This window comes from Saccostrea cucullata, unplaced genomic scaffold (assembly GCF_032062105.1).
Source record: "Saccostrea cucullata isolate Sc308-1 unplaced genomic scaffold, CSIRO_AGI_Scuc_v1 ctg134, whole genome shotgun sequence".
Taxonomy (NCBI): Eukaryota; Metazoa; Mollusca; class Bivalvia; order Ostreida; family Ostreidae; genus Saccostrea; species Saccostrea cuccullata.
In genome coordinates this window covers 107,195-127,785 of record NW_026927214.1, presented here as the reverse complement: position 1 = coordinate 127,785, position 20,591 = coordinate 107,195, and the positions used below count along the sequence as shown (strand labels likewise).

The window sequence follows — 20,591 nt, the reverse complement described above, 5'->3', positions numbered from 1 at the left end:
GCAGCAATTCCACTTTGGTTAATGAATACTTGAAACTACAATAGTGATTTGAATGATTCAAAAGAGATAAGTATTTAAGGTCCTTCAAAATTGTCATTTCTATTTTCAGGATTACACAATATCATCAGGGCCTCTTGAATCATGTTGGACAAGGGACGCAAATCTGGAGGAAAGGTCGCCCCTGATGATAGAAAACTAAAAACTCGTGGGAGAAACCGAATCTGCAAACAGTGCAAGTTCACCTGCACCGATCCCAAAGACTTTCTAAATCACCAAAAGTACGCACATTCTCAGGAAAATGATCCTGATATACTTAACTCTATAAGTAAGCGACGGAGAAGTTCTAGCGGCATTAATTATAACAGTCACGTCTCACTTGGGAAAAAAATAGCGACCCGATCAAGTGCATCTCATGACAGTGACGACAAACCAAAATCTGATGACAATAAAATTAGCCCTGATATAAGTACATTCCAGGACACAGAAGAGTCACTTTCTCCCGTGAACAGTGACATCTCCGAGTCTAAGTTAGACGAGAACTCGTATTCTATGAACAAAGAAAATTTATCTGTTGATGAAAATAAAGGTGACACTGTTAGTGAAAAATTAGAGAAACTAGAGATGGATTCCACAGAAGCTGAACGTGTCAGTAACTTTGGAAGTGAACATGAGGAACAAGATGAGGAAGGGAAACTGGTGATCGCAGAGGATGACCACGCGTCAAATAAAACACCGACCCGCAGCGGAAACATTCAGAATCGCACTTATGTTTGTAACCAGTGTGAGTTCAGTTCCACGAGTGCCAAAACTTTCCTACATCATCAGAAGGATGAACATCAACCCGACATCATCATATACGAGTGTGACATTTGTGAATACGCCACAAAATATAAACAAAAGTTACCTCGGCACCGAAAACTCCACTTCACCGGGAAAGACAATAGCAGTTTACTCAGTCCCTATGATCTGGACGGTAGTTTTAATGAGAGCAAGGACAGGAGTGGGAGTTTCAGTGAACTGATGAAGATGGACGAGCACGGTCCTAACTTCGTTAGAAACGTCGTAGATGATGATGACGATGATGAGGATGAGGAGGAAGAAGAAGACAACTTACCTCAGATCGAGTCCCATGAGTCAGCGCCCGTAACCGACGGCACACCCGTCGTGGAGAAGAAAAAACGCAAAACCAGACAGGAAGTGGATCCTGGGAAATACTTTGAAGTTCAGGATGACACCGGGATAAAATATGCGTGTTCAAAGTGTGGAAATGTGTACAAGTGGAGGAAATCACTGAACAAACACTGGAAAGAGAAACATTTTGGTGACATTCCTGATTCTAGTGTTCCACCCCCAGGGCTCGCCAAACTCAACAGCCTTAATCACATGCAATATACATACAGATTCCCTACCTCAAAAGGGGGTGACCGTCTGTCACCTTCATCTCAAAGTCAGAGAAGTGAGAGGTCAAGGTCAGAGACCCCGGTCAGTATGGTAGAGCGGTACCAGCCAGGAGCCGATCTGATGGAGAACAGCAGCGTGTCGTCTGTCGTGATGCCGCGATTCATCGGTCCCTTCATCACAGACAGTATGTCGGTAGCTGGAGGTGACCCCTCACCCAGCAAACCCGAGGCGCTCTACCCGAGATCCATGATGGAATCTAGTCGTGAACAACCCATTGACTTCTCTGTCAAGAGGGAGAGCGATTTCAGTCCTTACCTAAAGGCATCACACTCGTCTCCTGCCATTAAATCTGAACATGGGTGGTCTGAACAAACATCTAGTCTTGATCTCAGTGGAAACAAGAAAGAAGAGAGTCCTATACTTCAGTGCAATAGATGCTCCTTTGTAGCTAAAACTTTGGTAGACTATAGCTCTCATATGACTTTACATTTGAACAAACGAGCTTTTAAGTGTGCAGAATGTCAAGAACATTTCAATAATGTAGAAGATTTGAACAAACATTTTGGAGAAAACCATTCCGAGAAAATCCACGAACACAAGGAAGCTATACAGAAGATTCCCCATGGACTGCAGCAGACATATCACCTCCTGAAAATGCCACTGAATTCCATTGGTTCCATTGCCGTATCTGAAGCATCCACTTCCGGGCCGAATGAACCTAAGTATCTGAAATGCAGCATGTGTCACTTTGTCGCTAAATGGCCAGCCGAGCTTCAGAAGCACGCCGTCTCCCACTCCGAGGAGCGACCTTTTGTTTGTATGGTCTGTGGCTCCACCTACAAGTGGAAGTGGGATCTAGTCAAGCACTTTGAGAAGAGCCACAACTCTCTAACCAATCCTTACAAGCGTAGAGAACAAGGCAGCTCCCCGGCTCCATTGACCACCAAACCTGACCAGAATTCCATGATGAAATCCCCTCCCGTGCTCTCCCCAGTAACGGGATTCCCTGGTGAGCGGTCGTCCATGTATCCTATGACAAGCATTGCAGCAGCTCTCATAGACACCGACACATTCCAGAAAAGAAGCATAGATAGCTTGTCCTACGAGGAACCTTCCAGGAAGAAGAGGCGCCTGTCAGACACTGATATGCCTAACCTGATGGACCAGTCTCAGGCAGATCGCCAGGAGTACATCACAGCAGGTGCTCTTAGTTACGACAGACATGACGACTCCAGAGGCATGGAATCCGAGAGTGAGGACTCCCAGGAAAGCCTGAAAATTTCTGGAACTTCTGCTCTACGAGACATGGAGAACCTCATTCCTCCAGAAGATGAGATGGGAAATGATCCAAATGAAATGTTTGGCACCTGTTCCATCAACCCTCAGACCCAGATGGCTGTCATTAATGCAGTCAAGAAGAGAATGGACAACGGAAAGCCAGCCAGCATCCCCTCTAAGACTCGACCAAATGACAAGGACAAAAACTCTGATGTACTTCTGCCATACAAGTGCCAGATTTGCGAGTACAGAGCAAGATGGCCGTCTGAGATTACTCAACATATGAAGAACCACTCTGATGAAAAGCCGTACCACTGCCCTAGATGTAGCTACAAGAGCAAGTGGAAATGGGATGTGGTTAAACATCTGAAGCGGTGTGGGGGAGGCACCATAAGGGATGTCATTGACACTAATAAGCTGAAGAAGCACTCGGCGCCACCTAATGTGACCGTCATGCCTCAGGGTTCCTTCCAAAGACAAGGCCCAGGCTCACAATCAGAATTCATGCAGAAGAATTTAGAAAGTCGCTATGCACTGTCATCTGTGGCAGAAGCTCTTGCAACCAACAACAGTGCAATCATGTCCATGGCTGAAATGAACAAAGCTGGTTATGATGATTATGAAAAGATGATGAGTCTGTCCAGTAACCAGCCACCAGTTTTCAAGAGCATCATTAACCAGGGAGTCTACCACTGCTTTGAGTGTCCATTTATTGCTCAGAGTCCTGCAGAACTGAGGCGTCATGCTGTACTCCACTCTGAAAACAAACCATTCAGTTGTGTTGTTTGTGGATACAGCTCCCGCTGGAAGTGTGACTTGAAGAAACATATCAGAACCTATGGGCATTATGACCAGACCATGCAAGCCAAGCCTTCCTCTCAGCAGACCTCCCCTGGCAAATTCCAGTACCAGATTCCCCAGAGGGACATCTACCCAGAGGACCACGACTCAGAAGACAGAACCTTATACAAATGTAACAAGTGTCCTTACTCCACCTTCAAGAAATATTCATTTGAAATCCATATGAAGACCCATGGTGAGATGAAAAAAGAAGATACTTCTCTGGGTAAATACAACTGTAAGCAGTGCGACTTCCAGGGAACCGATTTGATTTCCTTGCTCCAGCATAAAAAGACCCATGCAGGCAAAGCTACCTCTACTGAAGGAAACAACACTTCACCGGACCCATCTGCCGAGCAGGTGTCTAACAGGACATTGCAGAAACATCGCAGAAAACCTGTCCAACAGTTCCGCTGTCCTAAGTGTCCTTACACCTGCTTCAAGAGATCTGGACTCACTATGCATGAGGCTATGCACCAGCCCCGAGGAGAGGACGCCCTGAAATGTTATTACTGTGACTATAACGTCTTCAGTAAAGGACTCCTGGTTCAGCACATGAGACTACATCCTGAATTTGATCCAAATGAATGTGGAGAATTTGCTGAAATTCTAGAGAATAATGACTTTGATAATATGGACACTGAGGAATATGAGTACCTCCGTAACATGAATGAGGATGCTGACGAATACAACAGTATGATGGATGAGGACTCCAGACAAAGTCCAAGTGAACTAAACAGTTCAGGTTCCAGTATCAAAGCCAGGGAGAGTGGAGCTCTGGATCTCTCCAGCTCAAGCTTGACATCCATCTCGAGCGAGTCCAAGAGAGCGACGGGTGCCACCCTGTGTGAACCACCAGAGGTTCCCAGTTCTTTGATGCCATTCCCTTGTGAGTGGTGCCCAGCCAGATTCCTTAACCTGACCAAACTCTACCATCACGCCAGTACTCATCATCCGATGGAGCTACGCATGCAGGAGATGGGGGAGACACCCAGCATGGCTCTGCCCACCAGGATGAGTGATCCTTACCTTGAACGACAGAAACGCTTGCAGCAGAAACAAGAGCTTCAGAAACAAGAGTTAGAGCAACAAAAACTTCTAGAGCAACAGAAGTTGGAGCAGCAGCATTACCAGCAATCCATCCTCAAAAGTGCCTTGAATCAGTCCAGATATCGCCCCATTGAACCCAAACTCCCATTTTCACTCGGAGAGAAGAAACCTAATCCTGTGTACAGTTCTCCGTCAACATCTGCATCACCAAGCACCAGCACCTTCTCCAAGTTCTCACAAGATGCTAACAACAACAAGTCTGGCATTCCAATATCACAATCCTCTACTCTGGTTGCGCAAGCCCTGCTTGCCAAGGCCAAGAAATCGACCAGCCCTAACAAGAGAGGGAGATCATTCCAGTGTACCAAGTGTTCGTTCACCGCTCCTAACGCAGTGACCTACCTCCGCCACATCGAGCGACACGGCAGTAACTGTAGACACACCTGTAGGTTCTGTGACTACAGCATTGACCGCCTTAACCTGCTGTACCAGCACATGAAGGGAACTCACGGGGATCTGTGGAGGGGGACGCCAGAAGAGAAGATCAACCTGACGTCAGGATCAGGGAGCAAGGTCTACCCCGACGACATGCATTCCAAAGGGCCTTTCACTCCTGACATGAACTCAGAGAGCATGAACAGTAGTTTGGACGGTTCCTTTACTGGGTTATCCAATGACATCCCAGACATCAGTGATGAAGCTTACAACTTCTCCATGAATGAGATCAGAGTTTATCATACAATGGCAGCCAAGGGACAAAACCCAGTCCTGATCATCAAGGAAGAAACGACATGGTATGGCGTACCCATCCAGGTCTGCACCATCAACGGAAGAAAAAGTTACAAGTGTCCAAAGTGCATTTTTGTCAATGGCAACCCCAATAACACAGTAAGTCACGTCAAGCTTCACAGCAGCAGCAAGAGACTGTCATGTGAGAAGTGTGACTTTGGAGTGGACAACCTTAGACAGCTAGAAATCCATTATGAATGCCTCCATCCACAAAACCCAATTTTCATTGAGCGGTCACCAAGCAAGATTCCATTTGTACCAGAATCCAGCAACTCAGTAGAGGAGAACAACAACTCAGTCATCTGGAGCAACCAGACGCAGAAAACCTCCAACCTGATCTTACCGACCTGCACCAACTGTCCATACAAATGCCGGACCGTAGAGATGCTCCAGTACCATCTGACTCTTCATAATCTGGACAGAGAGTTCAAGTGTAATTACTGCGAGTTCAGTGTGGACTCACAGAACCTTCTCCTGAAACACCTGGCTGTTCACAGAGAACCGTACGAACCAGACCTGAGCCAGAATGAGGAGGAAGAAATCAAGGCAGCTAACCAGACACCCACGAGCCAGGACAAGTTCCTCAGTAAAATCGACCTGATGCCCAAGGACCTTCAGAGGGAAGTGACGTCTGCTGAAAACAAACTGACACCACAGACCCTGAAGACCGTTCTGAATAACCTGAAGAACAGCACGGGCAGACTGAGGTACAGATGTTCTAGATGTCCCTACTTCTCCTTCTGTAAGAACAACATCAGCAAGCACCGCAGACAGCACACAGTCAAGAGTAAATTCAAGTGTCAGTACTGTGACTACAGCGCCACCAGAAACTTCCTGAGACAGCAGCACATGAAGTTCCATGAGAATCAGGCCATCACTGACGCTAAGTGTACTAAATACCATGACATCGTCTTGGATCCCTATGATGAGGAGGGCCTGAAAGCCTTGAGCAGCATTCAGACACCAGAGTCTACTTCAACCAATGGTGAAGATAACATCAAAGATTTCTCAGATGAGAATAATGAGAACCCTGAGGAGGCTGATGCCATGTCAGAAGAGAGAGACTTTGATGAGGAGATGGCAGCTCTAGAACAGGCTGAGTTTGAAGGCCTGGAGGACAAGAAGACTTCTGACACAGAGATGGAAGGGCAGGATTCTGACGACAGTCTGTCTGAGATGGATCCCACGACTCTACAGCAGCAAATGTCAATGAATCTGTCGGGAACCGTGGGCAGCGAAGATAAGATCCGCTACACCTGTACCCAATGTCCCTACAAATGTAATGCACTCAGGAGCTTCAAGTGCCACATCCACATGCATGGTCTGAATAAGAAGTACATCTGTGATTTCTGTAACTGGAGTGCTGACCGCCTTAACCTCCTGTATCAGCACCGTAAGGTCCACAGCAAGATGCCCAACTACAATTCCTCTCCAGAGGACATTGTTTTCCTCAACCGTAACTATGCTCTCGAAAACGATTCAAAAGCCGTGATGTCTCCGGAGAACCTTACCATGGAGCAGCTAAAAGAAGGCACCAGCCCAGTGGATGAGAAAGCTCTACAGAGAATGTCTGATCGCCAGTTCAGTGGAAAGAAAATTTACAGCTGCAAATTATGTCCTTTTTCCTGCAACAACAAAAACAGCTTTGCCTATCACAAAAACCTTCACAAAATAAATGCCCGCTACACTTGTAATCAATGTTCCTACAGCATTGACCGCTGGAATCTGCTGGCTCAGCATATAAAGCTCCACAAGATGAGCAGCAGACAAGAGCTGGACAAGAGTAATTCTCAGATGAATGTCTCCAGCCCTGAAGTTGAACCTCAGCTCTACTTCAATGCAGAAGACAGCCCTAACGATAGCGAGATGGAAAGTGAAGAAGAAAAGCCACAGGACTGGAAGTGCAGCAGGTGCCCTTACAGTTCAGGAAGCCAGCAGATGCTATGGGAACACTCTAAGCAGCATCACAAGCATGGGAAGCATAGCTGTCCGTACTGTGACTTTAGTGACCAGCAGGAACAAAGCATGGTGGAGCATATCCAGCTCCACTTCCCCAGCACCAAGCTCGACCCCGACGCTGTCCACGCGATGCTGGCCAAACAGGGCGAAAAGTTCCCTCAGGCCCCCGAAGTTCCCATCGTCAAGACGACACGAAAAGAGGCCAAGAAATCTGAGTCCACAGAAGAACCATCATCCACTGAGGCCCCCAAATCCAGAACCAAAGTGTATGTCTGTCCGTACTGCGAGCGTGAATTCGATAACAAAGAACTGATGTTGAATCATGAACGACAGCATCTGATTGGGTCCAAGTATTAACATTGTGTGTCTAAATGTTATACAAGTTCTCTGTGTTTATTAAGAATACAAACTTGCCTTAATGTTAAGAGGTGCTTTACGATTGTGCAATTTTATCATACTCATTTTGGAGTGCTTTTAATCAGGAGATTCTAGTTTGATGGTCATTTCAATATCATAAGAACTTTTAAATATTATGACATTGTATTATGCACTACAAAGACACTTATTTATGCAATAATCAATGTATAGCAATTTAGTCAAGTAGTTTATCATCGTCAGGTACTTGTGAGTATTTGTTTGGAGGGATATATTTTTGTTCAGGAAGTTAATTTATTTTTATGCATTATGTGTGTGGTAGTGAATTAGGTATACCAAGTTCAGTCAAGTCTTTCACCTTGTGTTCAAATGAAGTCCGTGAAAAACGATTGTCATAGTATTTTTAAACTTTGGTCCAAGTGCTTTTAAAATAATGTAACAAAACCCATGTATGTATAGTTAATACATGTATAAGAACAGTGCAATCCTCTTTGTTCAATTTTCAAGGCCTGATCAAGCCTTTCAGGAAATCCTAGCAATAGAATGGAACCAATTTATCACAATTTTCCACTAGAATATTTGTATATATTGTTAAAATTTGGTATTTGTATGAATATTTTATGATGTATTATTTTTTTTCCTGCAGACAGCAGTATATTTTGCATATATCCACTTTTAATTAATACATTCCATTGTGGTAAAATCACAGGATTTGGAATATTAATCATGTGATTATTTTTTGTTTTGCTTAATTTATGTATCAATAGTACTATCTATGCACATACAATGTACTGATTGTTTAAAATAAACAAATGATGTCATTTACATATATACCAATTACAAAGAGACTTGTTGACGACTGTTGATTTCTTTGAAGTGTGTTGCGAGCCAGTTCTTTACAAACTACCAATTCATCAGTATGCTAGCTGTCAAGATTTAATGAAAATGAAAAGCTTTTCTGCGACACATTGTTAGATTTTTTTCAATTTTTTTATTGGACAGAAGTCTTCCATGAATTTTCTTCCAATAATGTGGTTCAAGGGGAACAACTCCATTTTTTTTCTAAATGTTATACAATAACTATGCATATTAAATATTGTGCCTTATGGGAAATTTTTTTCAATGAACAGAATGTTATATAAATTTGTTCAAAGGATATATATTTTTCTTTAATTTATAAACTGTTGTTGAAAATTTTTAATGGAGATGTTTGGCCCATGCTCATTTTCATGTCTGCTTGATAATACTATAATTTTGTGTTTTTCATTTTTAAATTTGTATCTAGACTTGAGTTTTAGTATAACTATTTTTTTGTACAAAAACTAAGATATTCTGATACGGAAACTCGTTGAGAGAGATGACTGACATGATTTAGTTATACCTTGTCATTAATGCACACAAATCAATTGTTATGTTCAACTTTAAACCAGGGGTGACAAGCAGATTTCAATGTCACCTGAAATGTGTTGACTTCTAATCTTAATTTGGTTAATTAATGGTCTCCTTCGTTAGTTATTCTCTCTCACTGCGGGTCTCGGTGTCAGATTTCCTGTAGTTCTGTACGTTTAGCCACTGATTCCTGGTGCTATTTATAGATGTGTACGAATGTATTCATACTCTTATTATCTATAGTGTATGAATGTATTCATGCACCTTGCATTTTATGAACTTATTATTAAAACAAAATTTTTATCCAAGTTTGTCCCTATTCATTTTTTCACTCCTTTCTTGGTTGTTTTTTTTCCGTTCATTTTTGATTCATTCATATAATCACGTTCAAAGTTATTAGCCATAGTTGCTAGCTGAAGAAATCATGTTACAAAACTTTAGAACAAAATCCAAGCAATGTAACAAGAATTTTGAGTGAAGCTTCATAATGGGATTAAACCTCCATTATAATTGCATGTAATGTAGACTATATAACCAACGTTTTAGTTATTGAACCATTTTAGAGCATTTTTTCTTCTTTGAAATATTATGAAATAAATAGAATTGAAAACATAGATAATTGTTTTTATTTCTAAAGACAAGAACAGCTAGGGTTCTTATTCTTAGGAATTGTCGAGTAAAAATCAGCAAATACGGCTGCCCCAAGGTCTGTGCATGGTAAAGCGGAGTGAGCTTGTGAGATCAAGGTCCACAACTGCACAAAGAACGGAGCAGGAATAATTTCCGATATTCAATCAATAACCTTCGTATAACCCATTTATTGCATACTCTAAACGTATTACATTTGGCTGTGTATTCTATTTAGCACCTTTGGCGGAAAGAAACTTTCGCTAATTCAAATACAAGGCTAAATGTTTTGCACACATAGATAGACATAGTGGAGAATTTTAAGAACTGCCCTTATTCAAATCTACGCTTACGTGTTTAAAAGTCAATTTCCACTTAGTATCATACACGCAAAATATAATACATTTACAGTATTTTAAAGGCACCAATATAGTGGTACTTCAGAATGTAATATATGTATCTCTAAATTTCTGGTCAAAATGTTACATTTGTATGCGATGTCATTAAAAAAAAAAAAAAAACATTTGATAGCAAGCATTTATTCAATGAAAACAAAATGACAAATATGAAATGACTATTGCACATGATTTGGGGAAAATGGTAATAAATGAGCAAAACACCTGATAGGAGGATAAAAGTTATGGTGGAATTAAAAATGCACACAAAACTATTGGTAGCACAAAAACGTGGATACAGGCCCTTAAATATGCCATACATTTGTGGTGACTGTGATATATTTAGTATTCCTAGTATTTAATTACAGAGTAAAACTACATTACATAACAAAGATATAAGAATCTATTATTGTTAACCAATCAGTCAAATAGACTGGGACTCAAATCTAATCGCCCTCTACTTACATAAATTTTCATACATTAACACTATTTTCCGAAGGGAAAAAAATGGTTCATTCATAAAGACTTGGGAACTGCTAGTAATTATATCTTTTAAAATAAACTTGGTTGTTGTCTGATGTTATCATTTGAGTTACCTAGTAAAGGTAAATCATTCAGGTGTAAAATGAGTGGTTTTTGTGGTTTTCTGGTCATTAAAATTAGAATTAAAAATCCATTTATTTAAAATTGAATGCATATTCTGCATCTATAATTATACAAAAGGCTTCTCTTTAAAAAAAATTCAAAATGATTACTACATTAAGGTTCATTGATACTCTGATAAGAGAGATAACTCTTAATGACACAAATGTCTATTATTCCTTTATAAATTTGTCAAGTTTAAGTGCCTTTTTTGTCAAATTTTGCCCCGCAGGCCATGCTATAATTGTTTGTATTTTATTCAGCATATACATTTGCTTTGGAAAATCATAAAAGTTAAAGAAAAAAATCATATGAGTGAGCAGAGGGTTATGAACCTTAATACATACATATTTCAAAACTCATACATGGGGATTTCAGATCTCTGTGAACAAGCAATATAAGTTTTATTTTTTTAAATTTGAAAAAATTTCAGTGTTCTCATTCAATACTTGTAAAAAGGAAACCAATAATCATAAGATTCAATAGTAATGTGTTGATTGTATTAATTTTAAGTTGTACTTAGCCGGCTATTTTAGATTATACAGAGTGTCTGAGCACTCATTTCCCAAGAGATCATTATCCTGTTATTTCGATGGGAGTTTAAAAAATATGAACACTAAAATACATAGGCTTTCCTTCAATATGATATTTTTTTAAAAAGTGTGTGAATGATTAATTTAAACAGGGATTAAAAATAAAAACAACACAACTACTACCTGTAGGTATATATAGACTGTAAATTAGTTATTCCTCCATCTCAACATTGTGTTACTAGTAATAAAATTGTTTTTTCTTAAAGATATTTTTAACCAAAATTAAATTACCAAAGAACCTCAAACCAAAAAAAAAAAAAAAACACACACACACACACAAAAAAAGTGAAAACAAAAAAAAAAAGAAGTTCAGCTGTATGAAATTTAAATCCTGATTTTTTTTTCCCAAATTATTATTTATTTTCTTTTCTAGAGATATCATTTTTCAATGAAATAAAATAATATATTACATGCAATTCCATTTTTCAGCCAAATTTTTGTGTGTGTTTATTATTTCGAAAATGGCTACAATGAAGTACTAGTAACCATTGTCTAAATTCCATAGGACTAAAGGAGGTAGTTATGTGATATGATTATACATTTCACAGTTTAAATACCCTTGTTTACAGCACACAAAAAAAAATCATGCAACAGCTATTGACTAGATAAATATGACATAAGTCTAACTAAACAGGAAATAATGCCTAACAACAAAATCATTCTTATGACAGAAGTAAGCAATGTTTAATACCTGACCCCATTTTTTGTTAAAATTCTTTAAATTTCCTGCATTATATTTGGTTCTTCTGTTATAAGAATATAAGAGCAAAGCTGGGCTTCCCCTTGCAAAAGAGCACATCTATATTAAATAAAGACAGTATTCAACATGGATACCAATGCAAATTACATCATTTCCATTATGATGCACAAAAGGTCAAACTAACAACCCCCCCCCCCCTTTACACACAGACATCACATGCACACAAGCAAAATACTTTACTTTATCTGCTCCAACTTTTTTTTGCAAATGAATAACAAGTTTTATTAGGTGTACATGCTAGTCATGCAGCAAGAATTTTTTATGCGACATGCAAAATCATAAAATATAAGAATTTGAATCTATGTGAAGCCCTCAGACTATACTTTCTGAATTAAAAGGTCTTTAAAAACAGAGCATATTTTTTCAATCTCTACAGAAGGTAAAAATCATCATGTTTATAAAATCATGAACACTAATATTATTATACACATTAAAACTATCATTATCACCAAATGTGACCTCTCTACTCATTTATTTGCTATTCTAGCATTGACCTTCATTGTTTTACAATTCAAAAAGTTTAATTAATATTTCAATAAAAGGCACAAAAGAGTGATGAAGAAACCAAATTTTAACTCTTTTTTTTAAATAAGCAGATGATTAAAGGGAGATAATTCTTCTCTAAATAAGATTTTCAAATGAAAAATCCACTGGCAGGGAAAATAATGCAAGAAAGGCACTTGATTCAGTTAAATTGTTTCCAGAAATGATATTCACATAACTGTGTTCATGAAATTAAATACCCTGTAAGCATTTATATACAATTTCATGTACATCTTTAAAAAAAAATGAAAAAATGAAAATTTTCAATCTAAAATGTTTCATGAATCATACCATACCACACAGTATACAGAACACTTTTCAGGCTATAAATCATTTTGGCAGCACTTGTATCTATGACTTAAAAAACCTATATTAAAATTATCAGCTGTACTTAATTTTGGTCCATCTAAAAAGTGTCTCTGGCGACCGGTACAGGAAGATAAGCTTTGAGAACAGGTACTCCTCCATGCGGTAGTCCCGGCTCTCTCTCACCATGTAAATGTCCAAACACAGATTGAGAATGTTGTCCACGTTAGGCAGCTCCTGGAACACGATGTTGTACGAGCTGCCAGAAAAATAGAGACGAACGAATCGCCCAATCACCAGTACCAGGGAGACGTACAGACCAATGATGCTACAACGAAGATGTACAGGCTAATGATACTATGACGAGGGAGTATAAACAAGGCGTTTATGTACAAAATGTTAGCAACATTAACTTCACTAAACTTAGCTTTGTGTAAAGTAATACAAGAATGCTTAAATCTGCTGTCTGACCAATCATATAATAAATAAGCAGGACATGGAAATCTTAAACACTTTTGATTACCTTGAAGGTTAACTCCTTCTTTAGAAGGAAAATTTTTCTGGACCACAAATTTATGTAAAATGCCTTCTTTCACATATTTTATCTTGTACTGGTATATTTTATATACATGCCTTAAAATACAATGATGATGTACATTAAGCACTTAAATACATGGTAAAAAGGTACCTAAACTTTTGAAGTGACAAGGACCGGGAATATACTGGTAGAATGTAATTTACAAAATATAAATAAATAATACAAAGAATAAAAAAAAATCTATATAAAAATAACATGTAAATATGCACATTTATGTACCAATACATAAAATGTTATAAATATACCAGGACTACCAATACAGACATCGAATGTCGACACTCTAAATACAAAATCTAATACAACATTAACAACCCAGAGAAAACACAAATATTGTGGTTAAGTAACTAAACACTAAGGCCAGTATTCATTAAGAGTTTATAATTCTTGTCTCTAGTCGTTTTTCTTGGCGTCTGTGATGATGAGTTCCTTGGGAAGTCGAGTGTACTTGACTCGGGTCTCAGAGGAGCGGTACACGAAGATGAGTTTGGCGTACAGATCTTCCTCGAGTCTGAACTCGTGCATCTCTCGGACCAGATAGACGTCCAGACAGAGCTGTAACATGTTGTCTACGTAGGGCAGCTCCAGGTACGTAATTCTCTCCGCCAGCCCGGTGGTGCTCAGTCGCAGGATACGACCGATCAACAGAATGAAGGTCACATACAAACCAATTATTCTGAAAGAACAGGTTGTTAATGTCAGAACAAAAAATACAGCTGTGTTATAATTACAATTTTCTGGAGTCTCAAGCTTATTTGAGCTGGAAAAAATTAAAATCCTTAGACAATGGGTGAAAAGCTCACCAGTCACAATTTGAAGTGAGGCATCAAATTTCTCAATAAAATCATTAATCAAAAAATTTATTTCAGTTTATTAAGGCAAGTATTGTGTCTATTTGTTTCATGCTGGTTCAGGAAAAAATAATAATAAAATAAAGCATTTAAATTTAACAAGAGGCCCCTGGGCCACATCGCCATCTAAGTAACTTGGGTGATGCAGCTTTTTACCAGATTTCCCCTCTTGCTATAGCTATCGTGCCCCCTACCCCTTCCTTTTGATGATTTTAATACTTTAGAATCTACACTACCCCAGGATGCTTCCATATAAGTTTCATCTTTCCTGGCCCAGTGGTTTTTGAGAAGAAGATTCTTAAAAGATTTTTCCTAAATGTATCTATGTAAAACTTGGATTCCCTACTGTGGCCCTGCCCTACCCCCGAGGGTCGTGATTTGTACATTTCTATGTAAAACTTGGAATTCCCTATTGTGGCCCCACCCTACCCCCGGGGGCCATGATTTTTACAATTTAATATCTACACTACCCAAGGATGCTTCCACAAAAGTTTCAGCTTTCCTGGCCCAGTGGTTCTTGAGAAGAAGATGTTTAAAGATTGGTTCTATATATTTCTATGTAAAACTTGGGATTCCCTATTGTGGCCCCGCCCTATCCCCGGGGGTCATGATTTTAACAATTTAATATCTACACTACCAAAGAATGCTTCAACATAAGTTTCAGCTTTCCTGGCCCAGTGGTTCTTGAGAAAAAGATTTTTAAAGACTTGTTCTATATATTTCTATGTAAAACTTGGATTCCCTATTGTGGCCCCGCCCTACCCCCGGGGTTCATGATTTTAACAATTTAATATCTACACTACCCAAGGATGTTTCCACATAAGTTTCAGCTTTCCTGTCCCAGTGGTTCTTAAGAAGAAGATTTTTTAAAAACCCCACCCTATTTTTGTCTTTTCTTGATTATCTCCCCTTGTAGAGGACTTGGACCTTCATCTTAACAATTTAAACTCCCCTTTACCCAAGGATGCTTTGTACCAAGTTTGGTTAAAATTGGCCCATTGGTTCTTGAGATGAAGTCAAAAATGTGAAAAGTTTACAGATGGACAGATGGACGGGCGGACAGATGACGGACAAAATGTGATCAGAAAAGCTCACCTGAGCCTGAGCTGATAAAAATCATGCAAATACAAAAAAGCTCATTTTATTAGTGCTTATCATAAGATTTCAGCAATATTACACACTGCATTATTAAAGTGCAAAAATCAGCTTACTGGCAAGTTACAATTGTGGATGATATTGACTTACACATGTAAACCTATTGTGATTTAAGATACCATGCGGTGAAAAAAATACAATCATATATTGCTTAAATAATGATAATACATGTAATATGCAATGAACTGAAAATATAAATGATCAACAAGAGGTCCATGGGCCACCTTGCACACCTGAGCTTGCCTTGGAAAAAGCACAAATCAGTTTAATATTGAAAAGTTTAAATGGGGAGGTGGTGGCAAACTTTATGCCCTGTTCACACAGAGAGTTTAATTCGAATTAAACGTAAGTTTACTGCGAATTAGCTTTGCTTAGTGTTCACACGGAGAATTTAATGCGAATTAGTTAAATTCGAATTAGTTTACTGCACATTAAATCACTGCGCATTAGCTCCGTGTGAACGCTAAGCGAAGCTAATTCGAATTAAATTCTGACGCATGCGTAATGGCAAAATTTAGTCAAATGCCACTTGTCGGTGGTCAGCTATTGGTACTTGTGCTATTTTTGAGTGAAAAACTAAGGAAAATCATCAAAATGTGCATACAGACACTTTGCCATTATGTCAAATGGATCTGCTTCTGCATAAGGTGACGTGATTTGCAAATGACGTCATAATAGCCGTGCTGACGCCGGGCTGCAGAAGCAAAATAATAATTCTCATTAGTTTACTTCGAATTAGCTGTCGTGTGAACGCAATTTAATTCGCATTATTTTAATTCGCATTAGTTTACTTCGCATTAATTTACTGCGAATTAAACTCTCCGTGTGAACAGGGCATAAATTTCATACTACCCAAAAGTGCTTCCAATTCAATTTTTGTCAAGTGGGGGATATTAATTTGGGTCTGTCCGTCCGTCCGTCTGTCATTCTGTCTGTCTGTAATGCTTTTGTTTCCACACGATATCTCGAGAACCCTTTGAGCTTTCGCAATGAAATTTTGCACAGCAACTCCCTATGGACTAGAGAAGAACCCTATTGATTTTGAGGTCAAAAGGTCAAAGGTCAAGGTCAAAAATTTGCAAATTCTGTCTGTTAAAACACTTTCGTTTCCACGCGATATCTCGAGAACCCTTTGAGCTTTTGCAATGAAATTTTACATAACAACTCCCTGTGGCCTAAGGAAGACCTCTATTGATTTTGAGGTCAAAAGGTCAAAGTTCAAGGTCGTAAATTTATACATTCTGTCTGTATGAAAAACTATCCTTTTCGGGCGATATTTCAAGAAGATTTTGAGCTTTTGCAATGTAATTTTATACCAAAACTCCCTAGGACCTCTCTTACCCTCTCAAAGTGTCCCGTCCCGTTTGTTTTATTAGTATTTATTGTATTATGTTGCTATTTTTAGCACTGGCGCATGAGGAGTGTTATAACGTATAAAACAGGTTTTCGGTGGACTTTATATTCTTATTACATCTATTAGAACTGTTTAATAAAGGTTAAATTAGACACCATGCATTGTGTAAAATTTTGACAATATCGAACGTGAATATATACATGTATGTGACTTCATCTTTGCATATAATTTGTGCCAGTGTAAAGCAGTTCCGTGGTCTAGTTGTATGTCTCTCGCTTCACATGTGAGAGGGCCTGGGTTCGCATCCCGGACGATCCAATTTTTTTTTTTTTTTTTTTTTTCGAAATACTTTTTTTTTTACTTAATAATGATAGTAATCAGCATGTGAAATGAAAAATTTATGAGGTCTGGGTTGTACAAACTCATAAAATCATCAATACAGTGTGATAAATATTCCATATAAAAAGAATCTTCTATACACATAATAAAGAATAAGCAATCAAATCTTTATATCCATATTGGCATATTTTATTTGCTTCAGTATACATTTAATAATTCTACAAATTCAGTCATGGGGATCTGACCCCCCCCCCCCCCCCTCCCCCTGAACTGCACATGGTTTACTTTTTCCCTAAGCAGGGGACACAAATTCTCTGAATTAGCTTGTATAGCTTTGCTTCCAATTCAATTTTATAGCTTTGCTGTTCCTTATGCATTAAAGACACTTTTCCGATATATTCCCTTGATTTGATCCCTATTGTGACCTATCCCTACATGATAGGGGTCATGATTTACACAAATTTGAATCTATACTATCTGAAGATTCTTCCATAATAATATGACTAATCCTGGCTTTACTGTTCCTGAGAAGAAGATTTTTTTACATATATTCCTATGAAAAATGTTTATCCCCCACTGTAGCCCCCAACCTAACTTTAGAGGTCATCATTTGAACAAAATTGAATCTACATAAAAAAAAGTTTAAACTTTTTTGGCCCAGTGGTTCCTGGGGTGAATATTTTTAAAAGATGCAAATTTTCACTTTCTGAATTATCCCCCTTGAAAAAGGATATGGCCCTTCATTCCAACAAACTTGAATTCTGTTCACCCAAAGATGCTTTGTGACAAGTTTTGTTGAAATTGGCCCAGCAGTTCTGGAGAAGAAGTTGAAGATGTGATAATTTTACAAATGGGTCGACAGACAGACTACAGACAAAGCTCAATTAAGATATCAGCTCTGGTCTACAGAGGAAATGAATCCATAACAACTGTCACCTTTATGATTCAAAACTATTTGTATGCCAAACATTTATCTCTTTCAAAATAAATGGAAAGTTATATCTACTTCTTGAAGAAACTTCTAAGAAATTTCAAATACAGAATTCTTATATTTAAATCAAAATATTTACAGCAACTCAGGAAAAATACATATACTGTAACAGCACATATTTTCATGGGGTCAAATTTTCAAGGTTTGAGGAAAAACTCTTGGTTCATTGGGGATTTGATTTCATGGATGAAGAATTGTTTAGTTTTATGTACGAAACATTTTACATTTCTTGATGGACACAAATTCGTGGGTCGCTTCATTCCTCAAACATAGGTAATCAGAGATTACAGAGCTCACCTCAATGAATGTTGTCTTTAAGTAAGGTAAAGTCACACAATTAACCAAAAAGAAGTGTACATCCAAAAATGGAAATATTTATGCAATTTTGATCTGATACTTTGGAATAGACCTAGCTGTATATAAAAACTTTAAACTAGTTCTTTTTCATGAAAGTGTAATTAAAATCCAGATCTGAAGCAAATTTGAGAGTTTTCATCCCTTGATGAATCATTTGTGCACGTTTGGTTTATACAATGTTATATAAGCCTTATAGTTTTTTGGTAAATAGACCTGCAGCCATAACTTTTACCTGGTCCATTATCTGAAAAATGTATGTCTAATTCAGCATCCGAAGCAAGTCCATTAGTGTGCATCCTAAGATGTATCGTCCATGCAAGTTTGCTCATTATAGGACTTATAGTTACTTGTAAATGAGACCTGCACCAAAAACTTTAACCTGTTCACTCAACCAGAAAATGTAGGTCAGATTCAGCATCCGAAGTAAGTCTGGTAGTATGCATCCTTAGATGTACCATCCATGCAAGTTTGGTCATAATAGGGCTCAAAGTATCTTGGAAATGAAAACTGCACCTAAAACTTTAACCTGTTCACTCAACCGGAAAATGTAGGGCAGATTCAGCATTCGAAGCAAGCCTGGTAGTATGCATTGTAAGATGTATCAAACCTGCAACTTTGGTCATTATAGTGCTCATAGTATCTTGGAAATGACACCTGCACCAAAAACTTTAACCTGTTCACTCAACTGGAAAATGTAGGTCAGATTTAGCATCCGAAGCAAGCCTGGTAGTATGCGTCCTTAGATGTATTATCCTTTTAAGTTTGGTCATTATAATAGTGCTCATAGTTACTTGGAAATGAGACCTGCACCAAAAACTTTAACCTGTTTACTCAACTGGAAAATGTAGGTCAGATTCAGCATCCGAAGCAAGTCCATTAGTGTACATCCTTAGATGTATCATCCATGCAAGTTTGGTCAACATAGGGCTTATAGTTCCTTGGAAATGACACCAACACCAAAAACTGCACCAAAAATGTTAACCTGCTCCAAAAACCTTAACCTGGTCATTCCTTTGCTGAAATTGCAGCATCTGAAACTTTGACTGGTACAATGAAACACACTAGAAGCATCTTCCATGCATGTCTAATCAATATAGGACATAGAAGTACTTTAAAAGAAAACTGTTCCAAAAAACTTAACCTGGGACGCCGACACCGACACTGACGCCGACGCCGACGCCGACGGGGACGCCGAGGGTATTACATAAGCTCCCCCAACTTCGTTGAGGTGAGCTAAAAACAACGAAAATTAAACCCCCAAGAAAACTTGTGATTTCACAGTAAACCAAAGGACAGTAGACTAAAAATTATCACAAGGTACTACCAAGCATAATAATGCACTATAAATGAAATAATAAACTACATCTATAATACTTTCCAATAAATGATAAATGCAATAAACAAGCTGTGAAAAAGTTCCATGCCAAGAAAATAAATGCTCTAGGTGAAAATCTGATCATACAGCAAAAGAATTCCAAATAAAGGCCAAATTAATTCCAATATAAAGCTGCACACACACATAATATACAATACATTGTTTATTTATGCCAGGTATACATATATGTCATTCATGTTAGTATGAAGAATAAATATATGACATTGACACTTAGTTTAAACATTGACACTAAGAGAGACAACTCTTACCCGTATCCTGTGATGAGAGAGAAGCCGGCCGGTGCAGCTCGGTCGTTCAGGGTGATCAGTGTCAGGTAGTCCGAGGAATTTCCGCAGTTTTTGATCTGGGGGTCGGGACACAGGCGCTCGGGCTGGGACGTGGAGATCAGCTCCTTCACGTTCCACCATTCTGTCACATTGTTCATACTCAACTGCATGGAGACGTTACTCTTAGGGATAACTACAAAACAAGAGATACCTTAACACAGGCTTCTTAACACTTAAGGCCTCTACATAGTAACACAGAAAAAATAATATTTCACGTTAAGAAAAATTCTCATATCTTGATTAATATCCTTTATTTTTTATTGGCCCGGCTTTGAAAAAA

At 38.6% G+C, this 20,591-nt stretch overlaps 2 protein-coding genes across 7 annotated transcripts in view; one reads left to right on the top strand and one right to left on the bottom strand.

Annotated features, from left to right (window-relative positions):
• Positions 1 to 9,700, top strand: part of LOC134273747 (uncharacterized) — a 45,157-nt gene extending 35,457 nt beyond the window's left edge. For all 6 annotated transcript variants that reach the window (XM_062755961.1, XM_062755959.1, XM_062755962.1 and 3 more), the window contains one exon: positions 110 to 9,700. In XM_062755961.1, coding sequence (XP_062611945.1) covers positions 142 to 7,674 — 7,533 coding nt within the window. In that variant the 5' untranslated portion in view covers positions 110 to 141 and the 3' untranslated portion in view covers positions 7,675 to 9,700. The remainder of the gene's footprint in view (positions 1 to 109) is intronic.
• Positions 9,701 to 10,231: 531 nt separating this feature from the next.
• LOC134273753 (piezo-type mechanosensitive ion channel component 2-like) overlaps positions 10,232 to 20,591 on the bottom strand; it is a 57,059-nt gene continuing 46,699 nt past the window's right edge. Inside the window, exons 49-51 of the mRNA XM_062755972.1 lie at positions 20,234 to 20,444; positions 13,939 to 14,218; positions 10,232 to 13,295 (exon numbers count right to left, since the gene is read on the bottom strand). Coding sequence (XP_062611956.1) covers positions 13,023 to 13,295; positions 13,939 to 14,218; positions 20,234 to 20,444 — 764 coding nt within the window. The 3' untranslated portion in view covers positions 10,232 to 13,022. The remainder of the gene's footprint in view (positions 13,296 to 13,938; positions 14,219 to 20,233; positions 20,445 to 20,591) is intronic.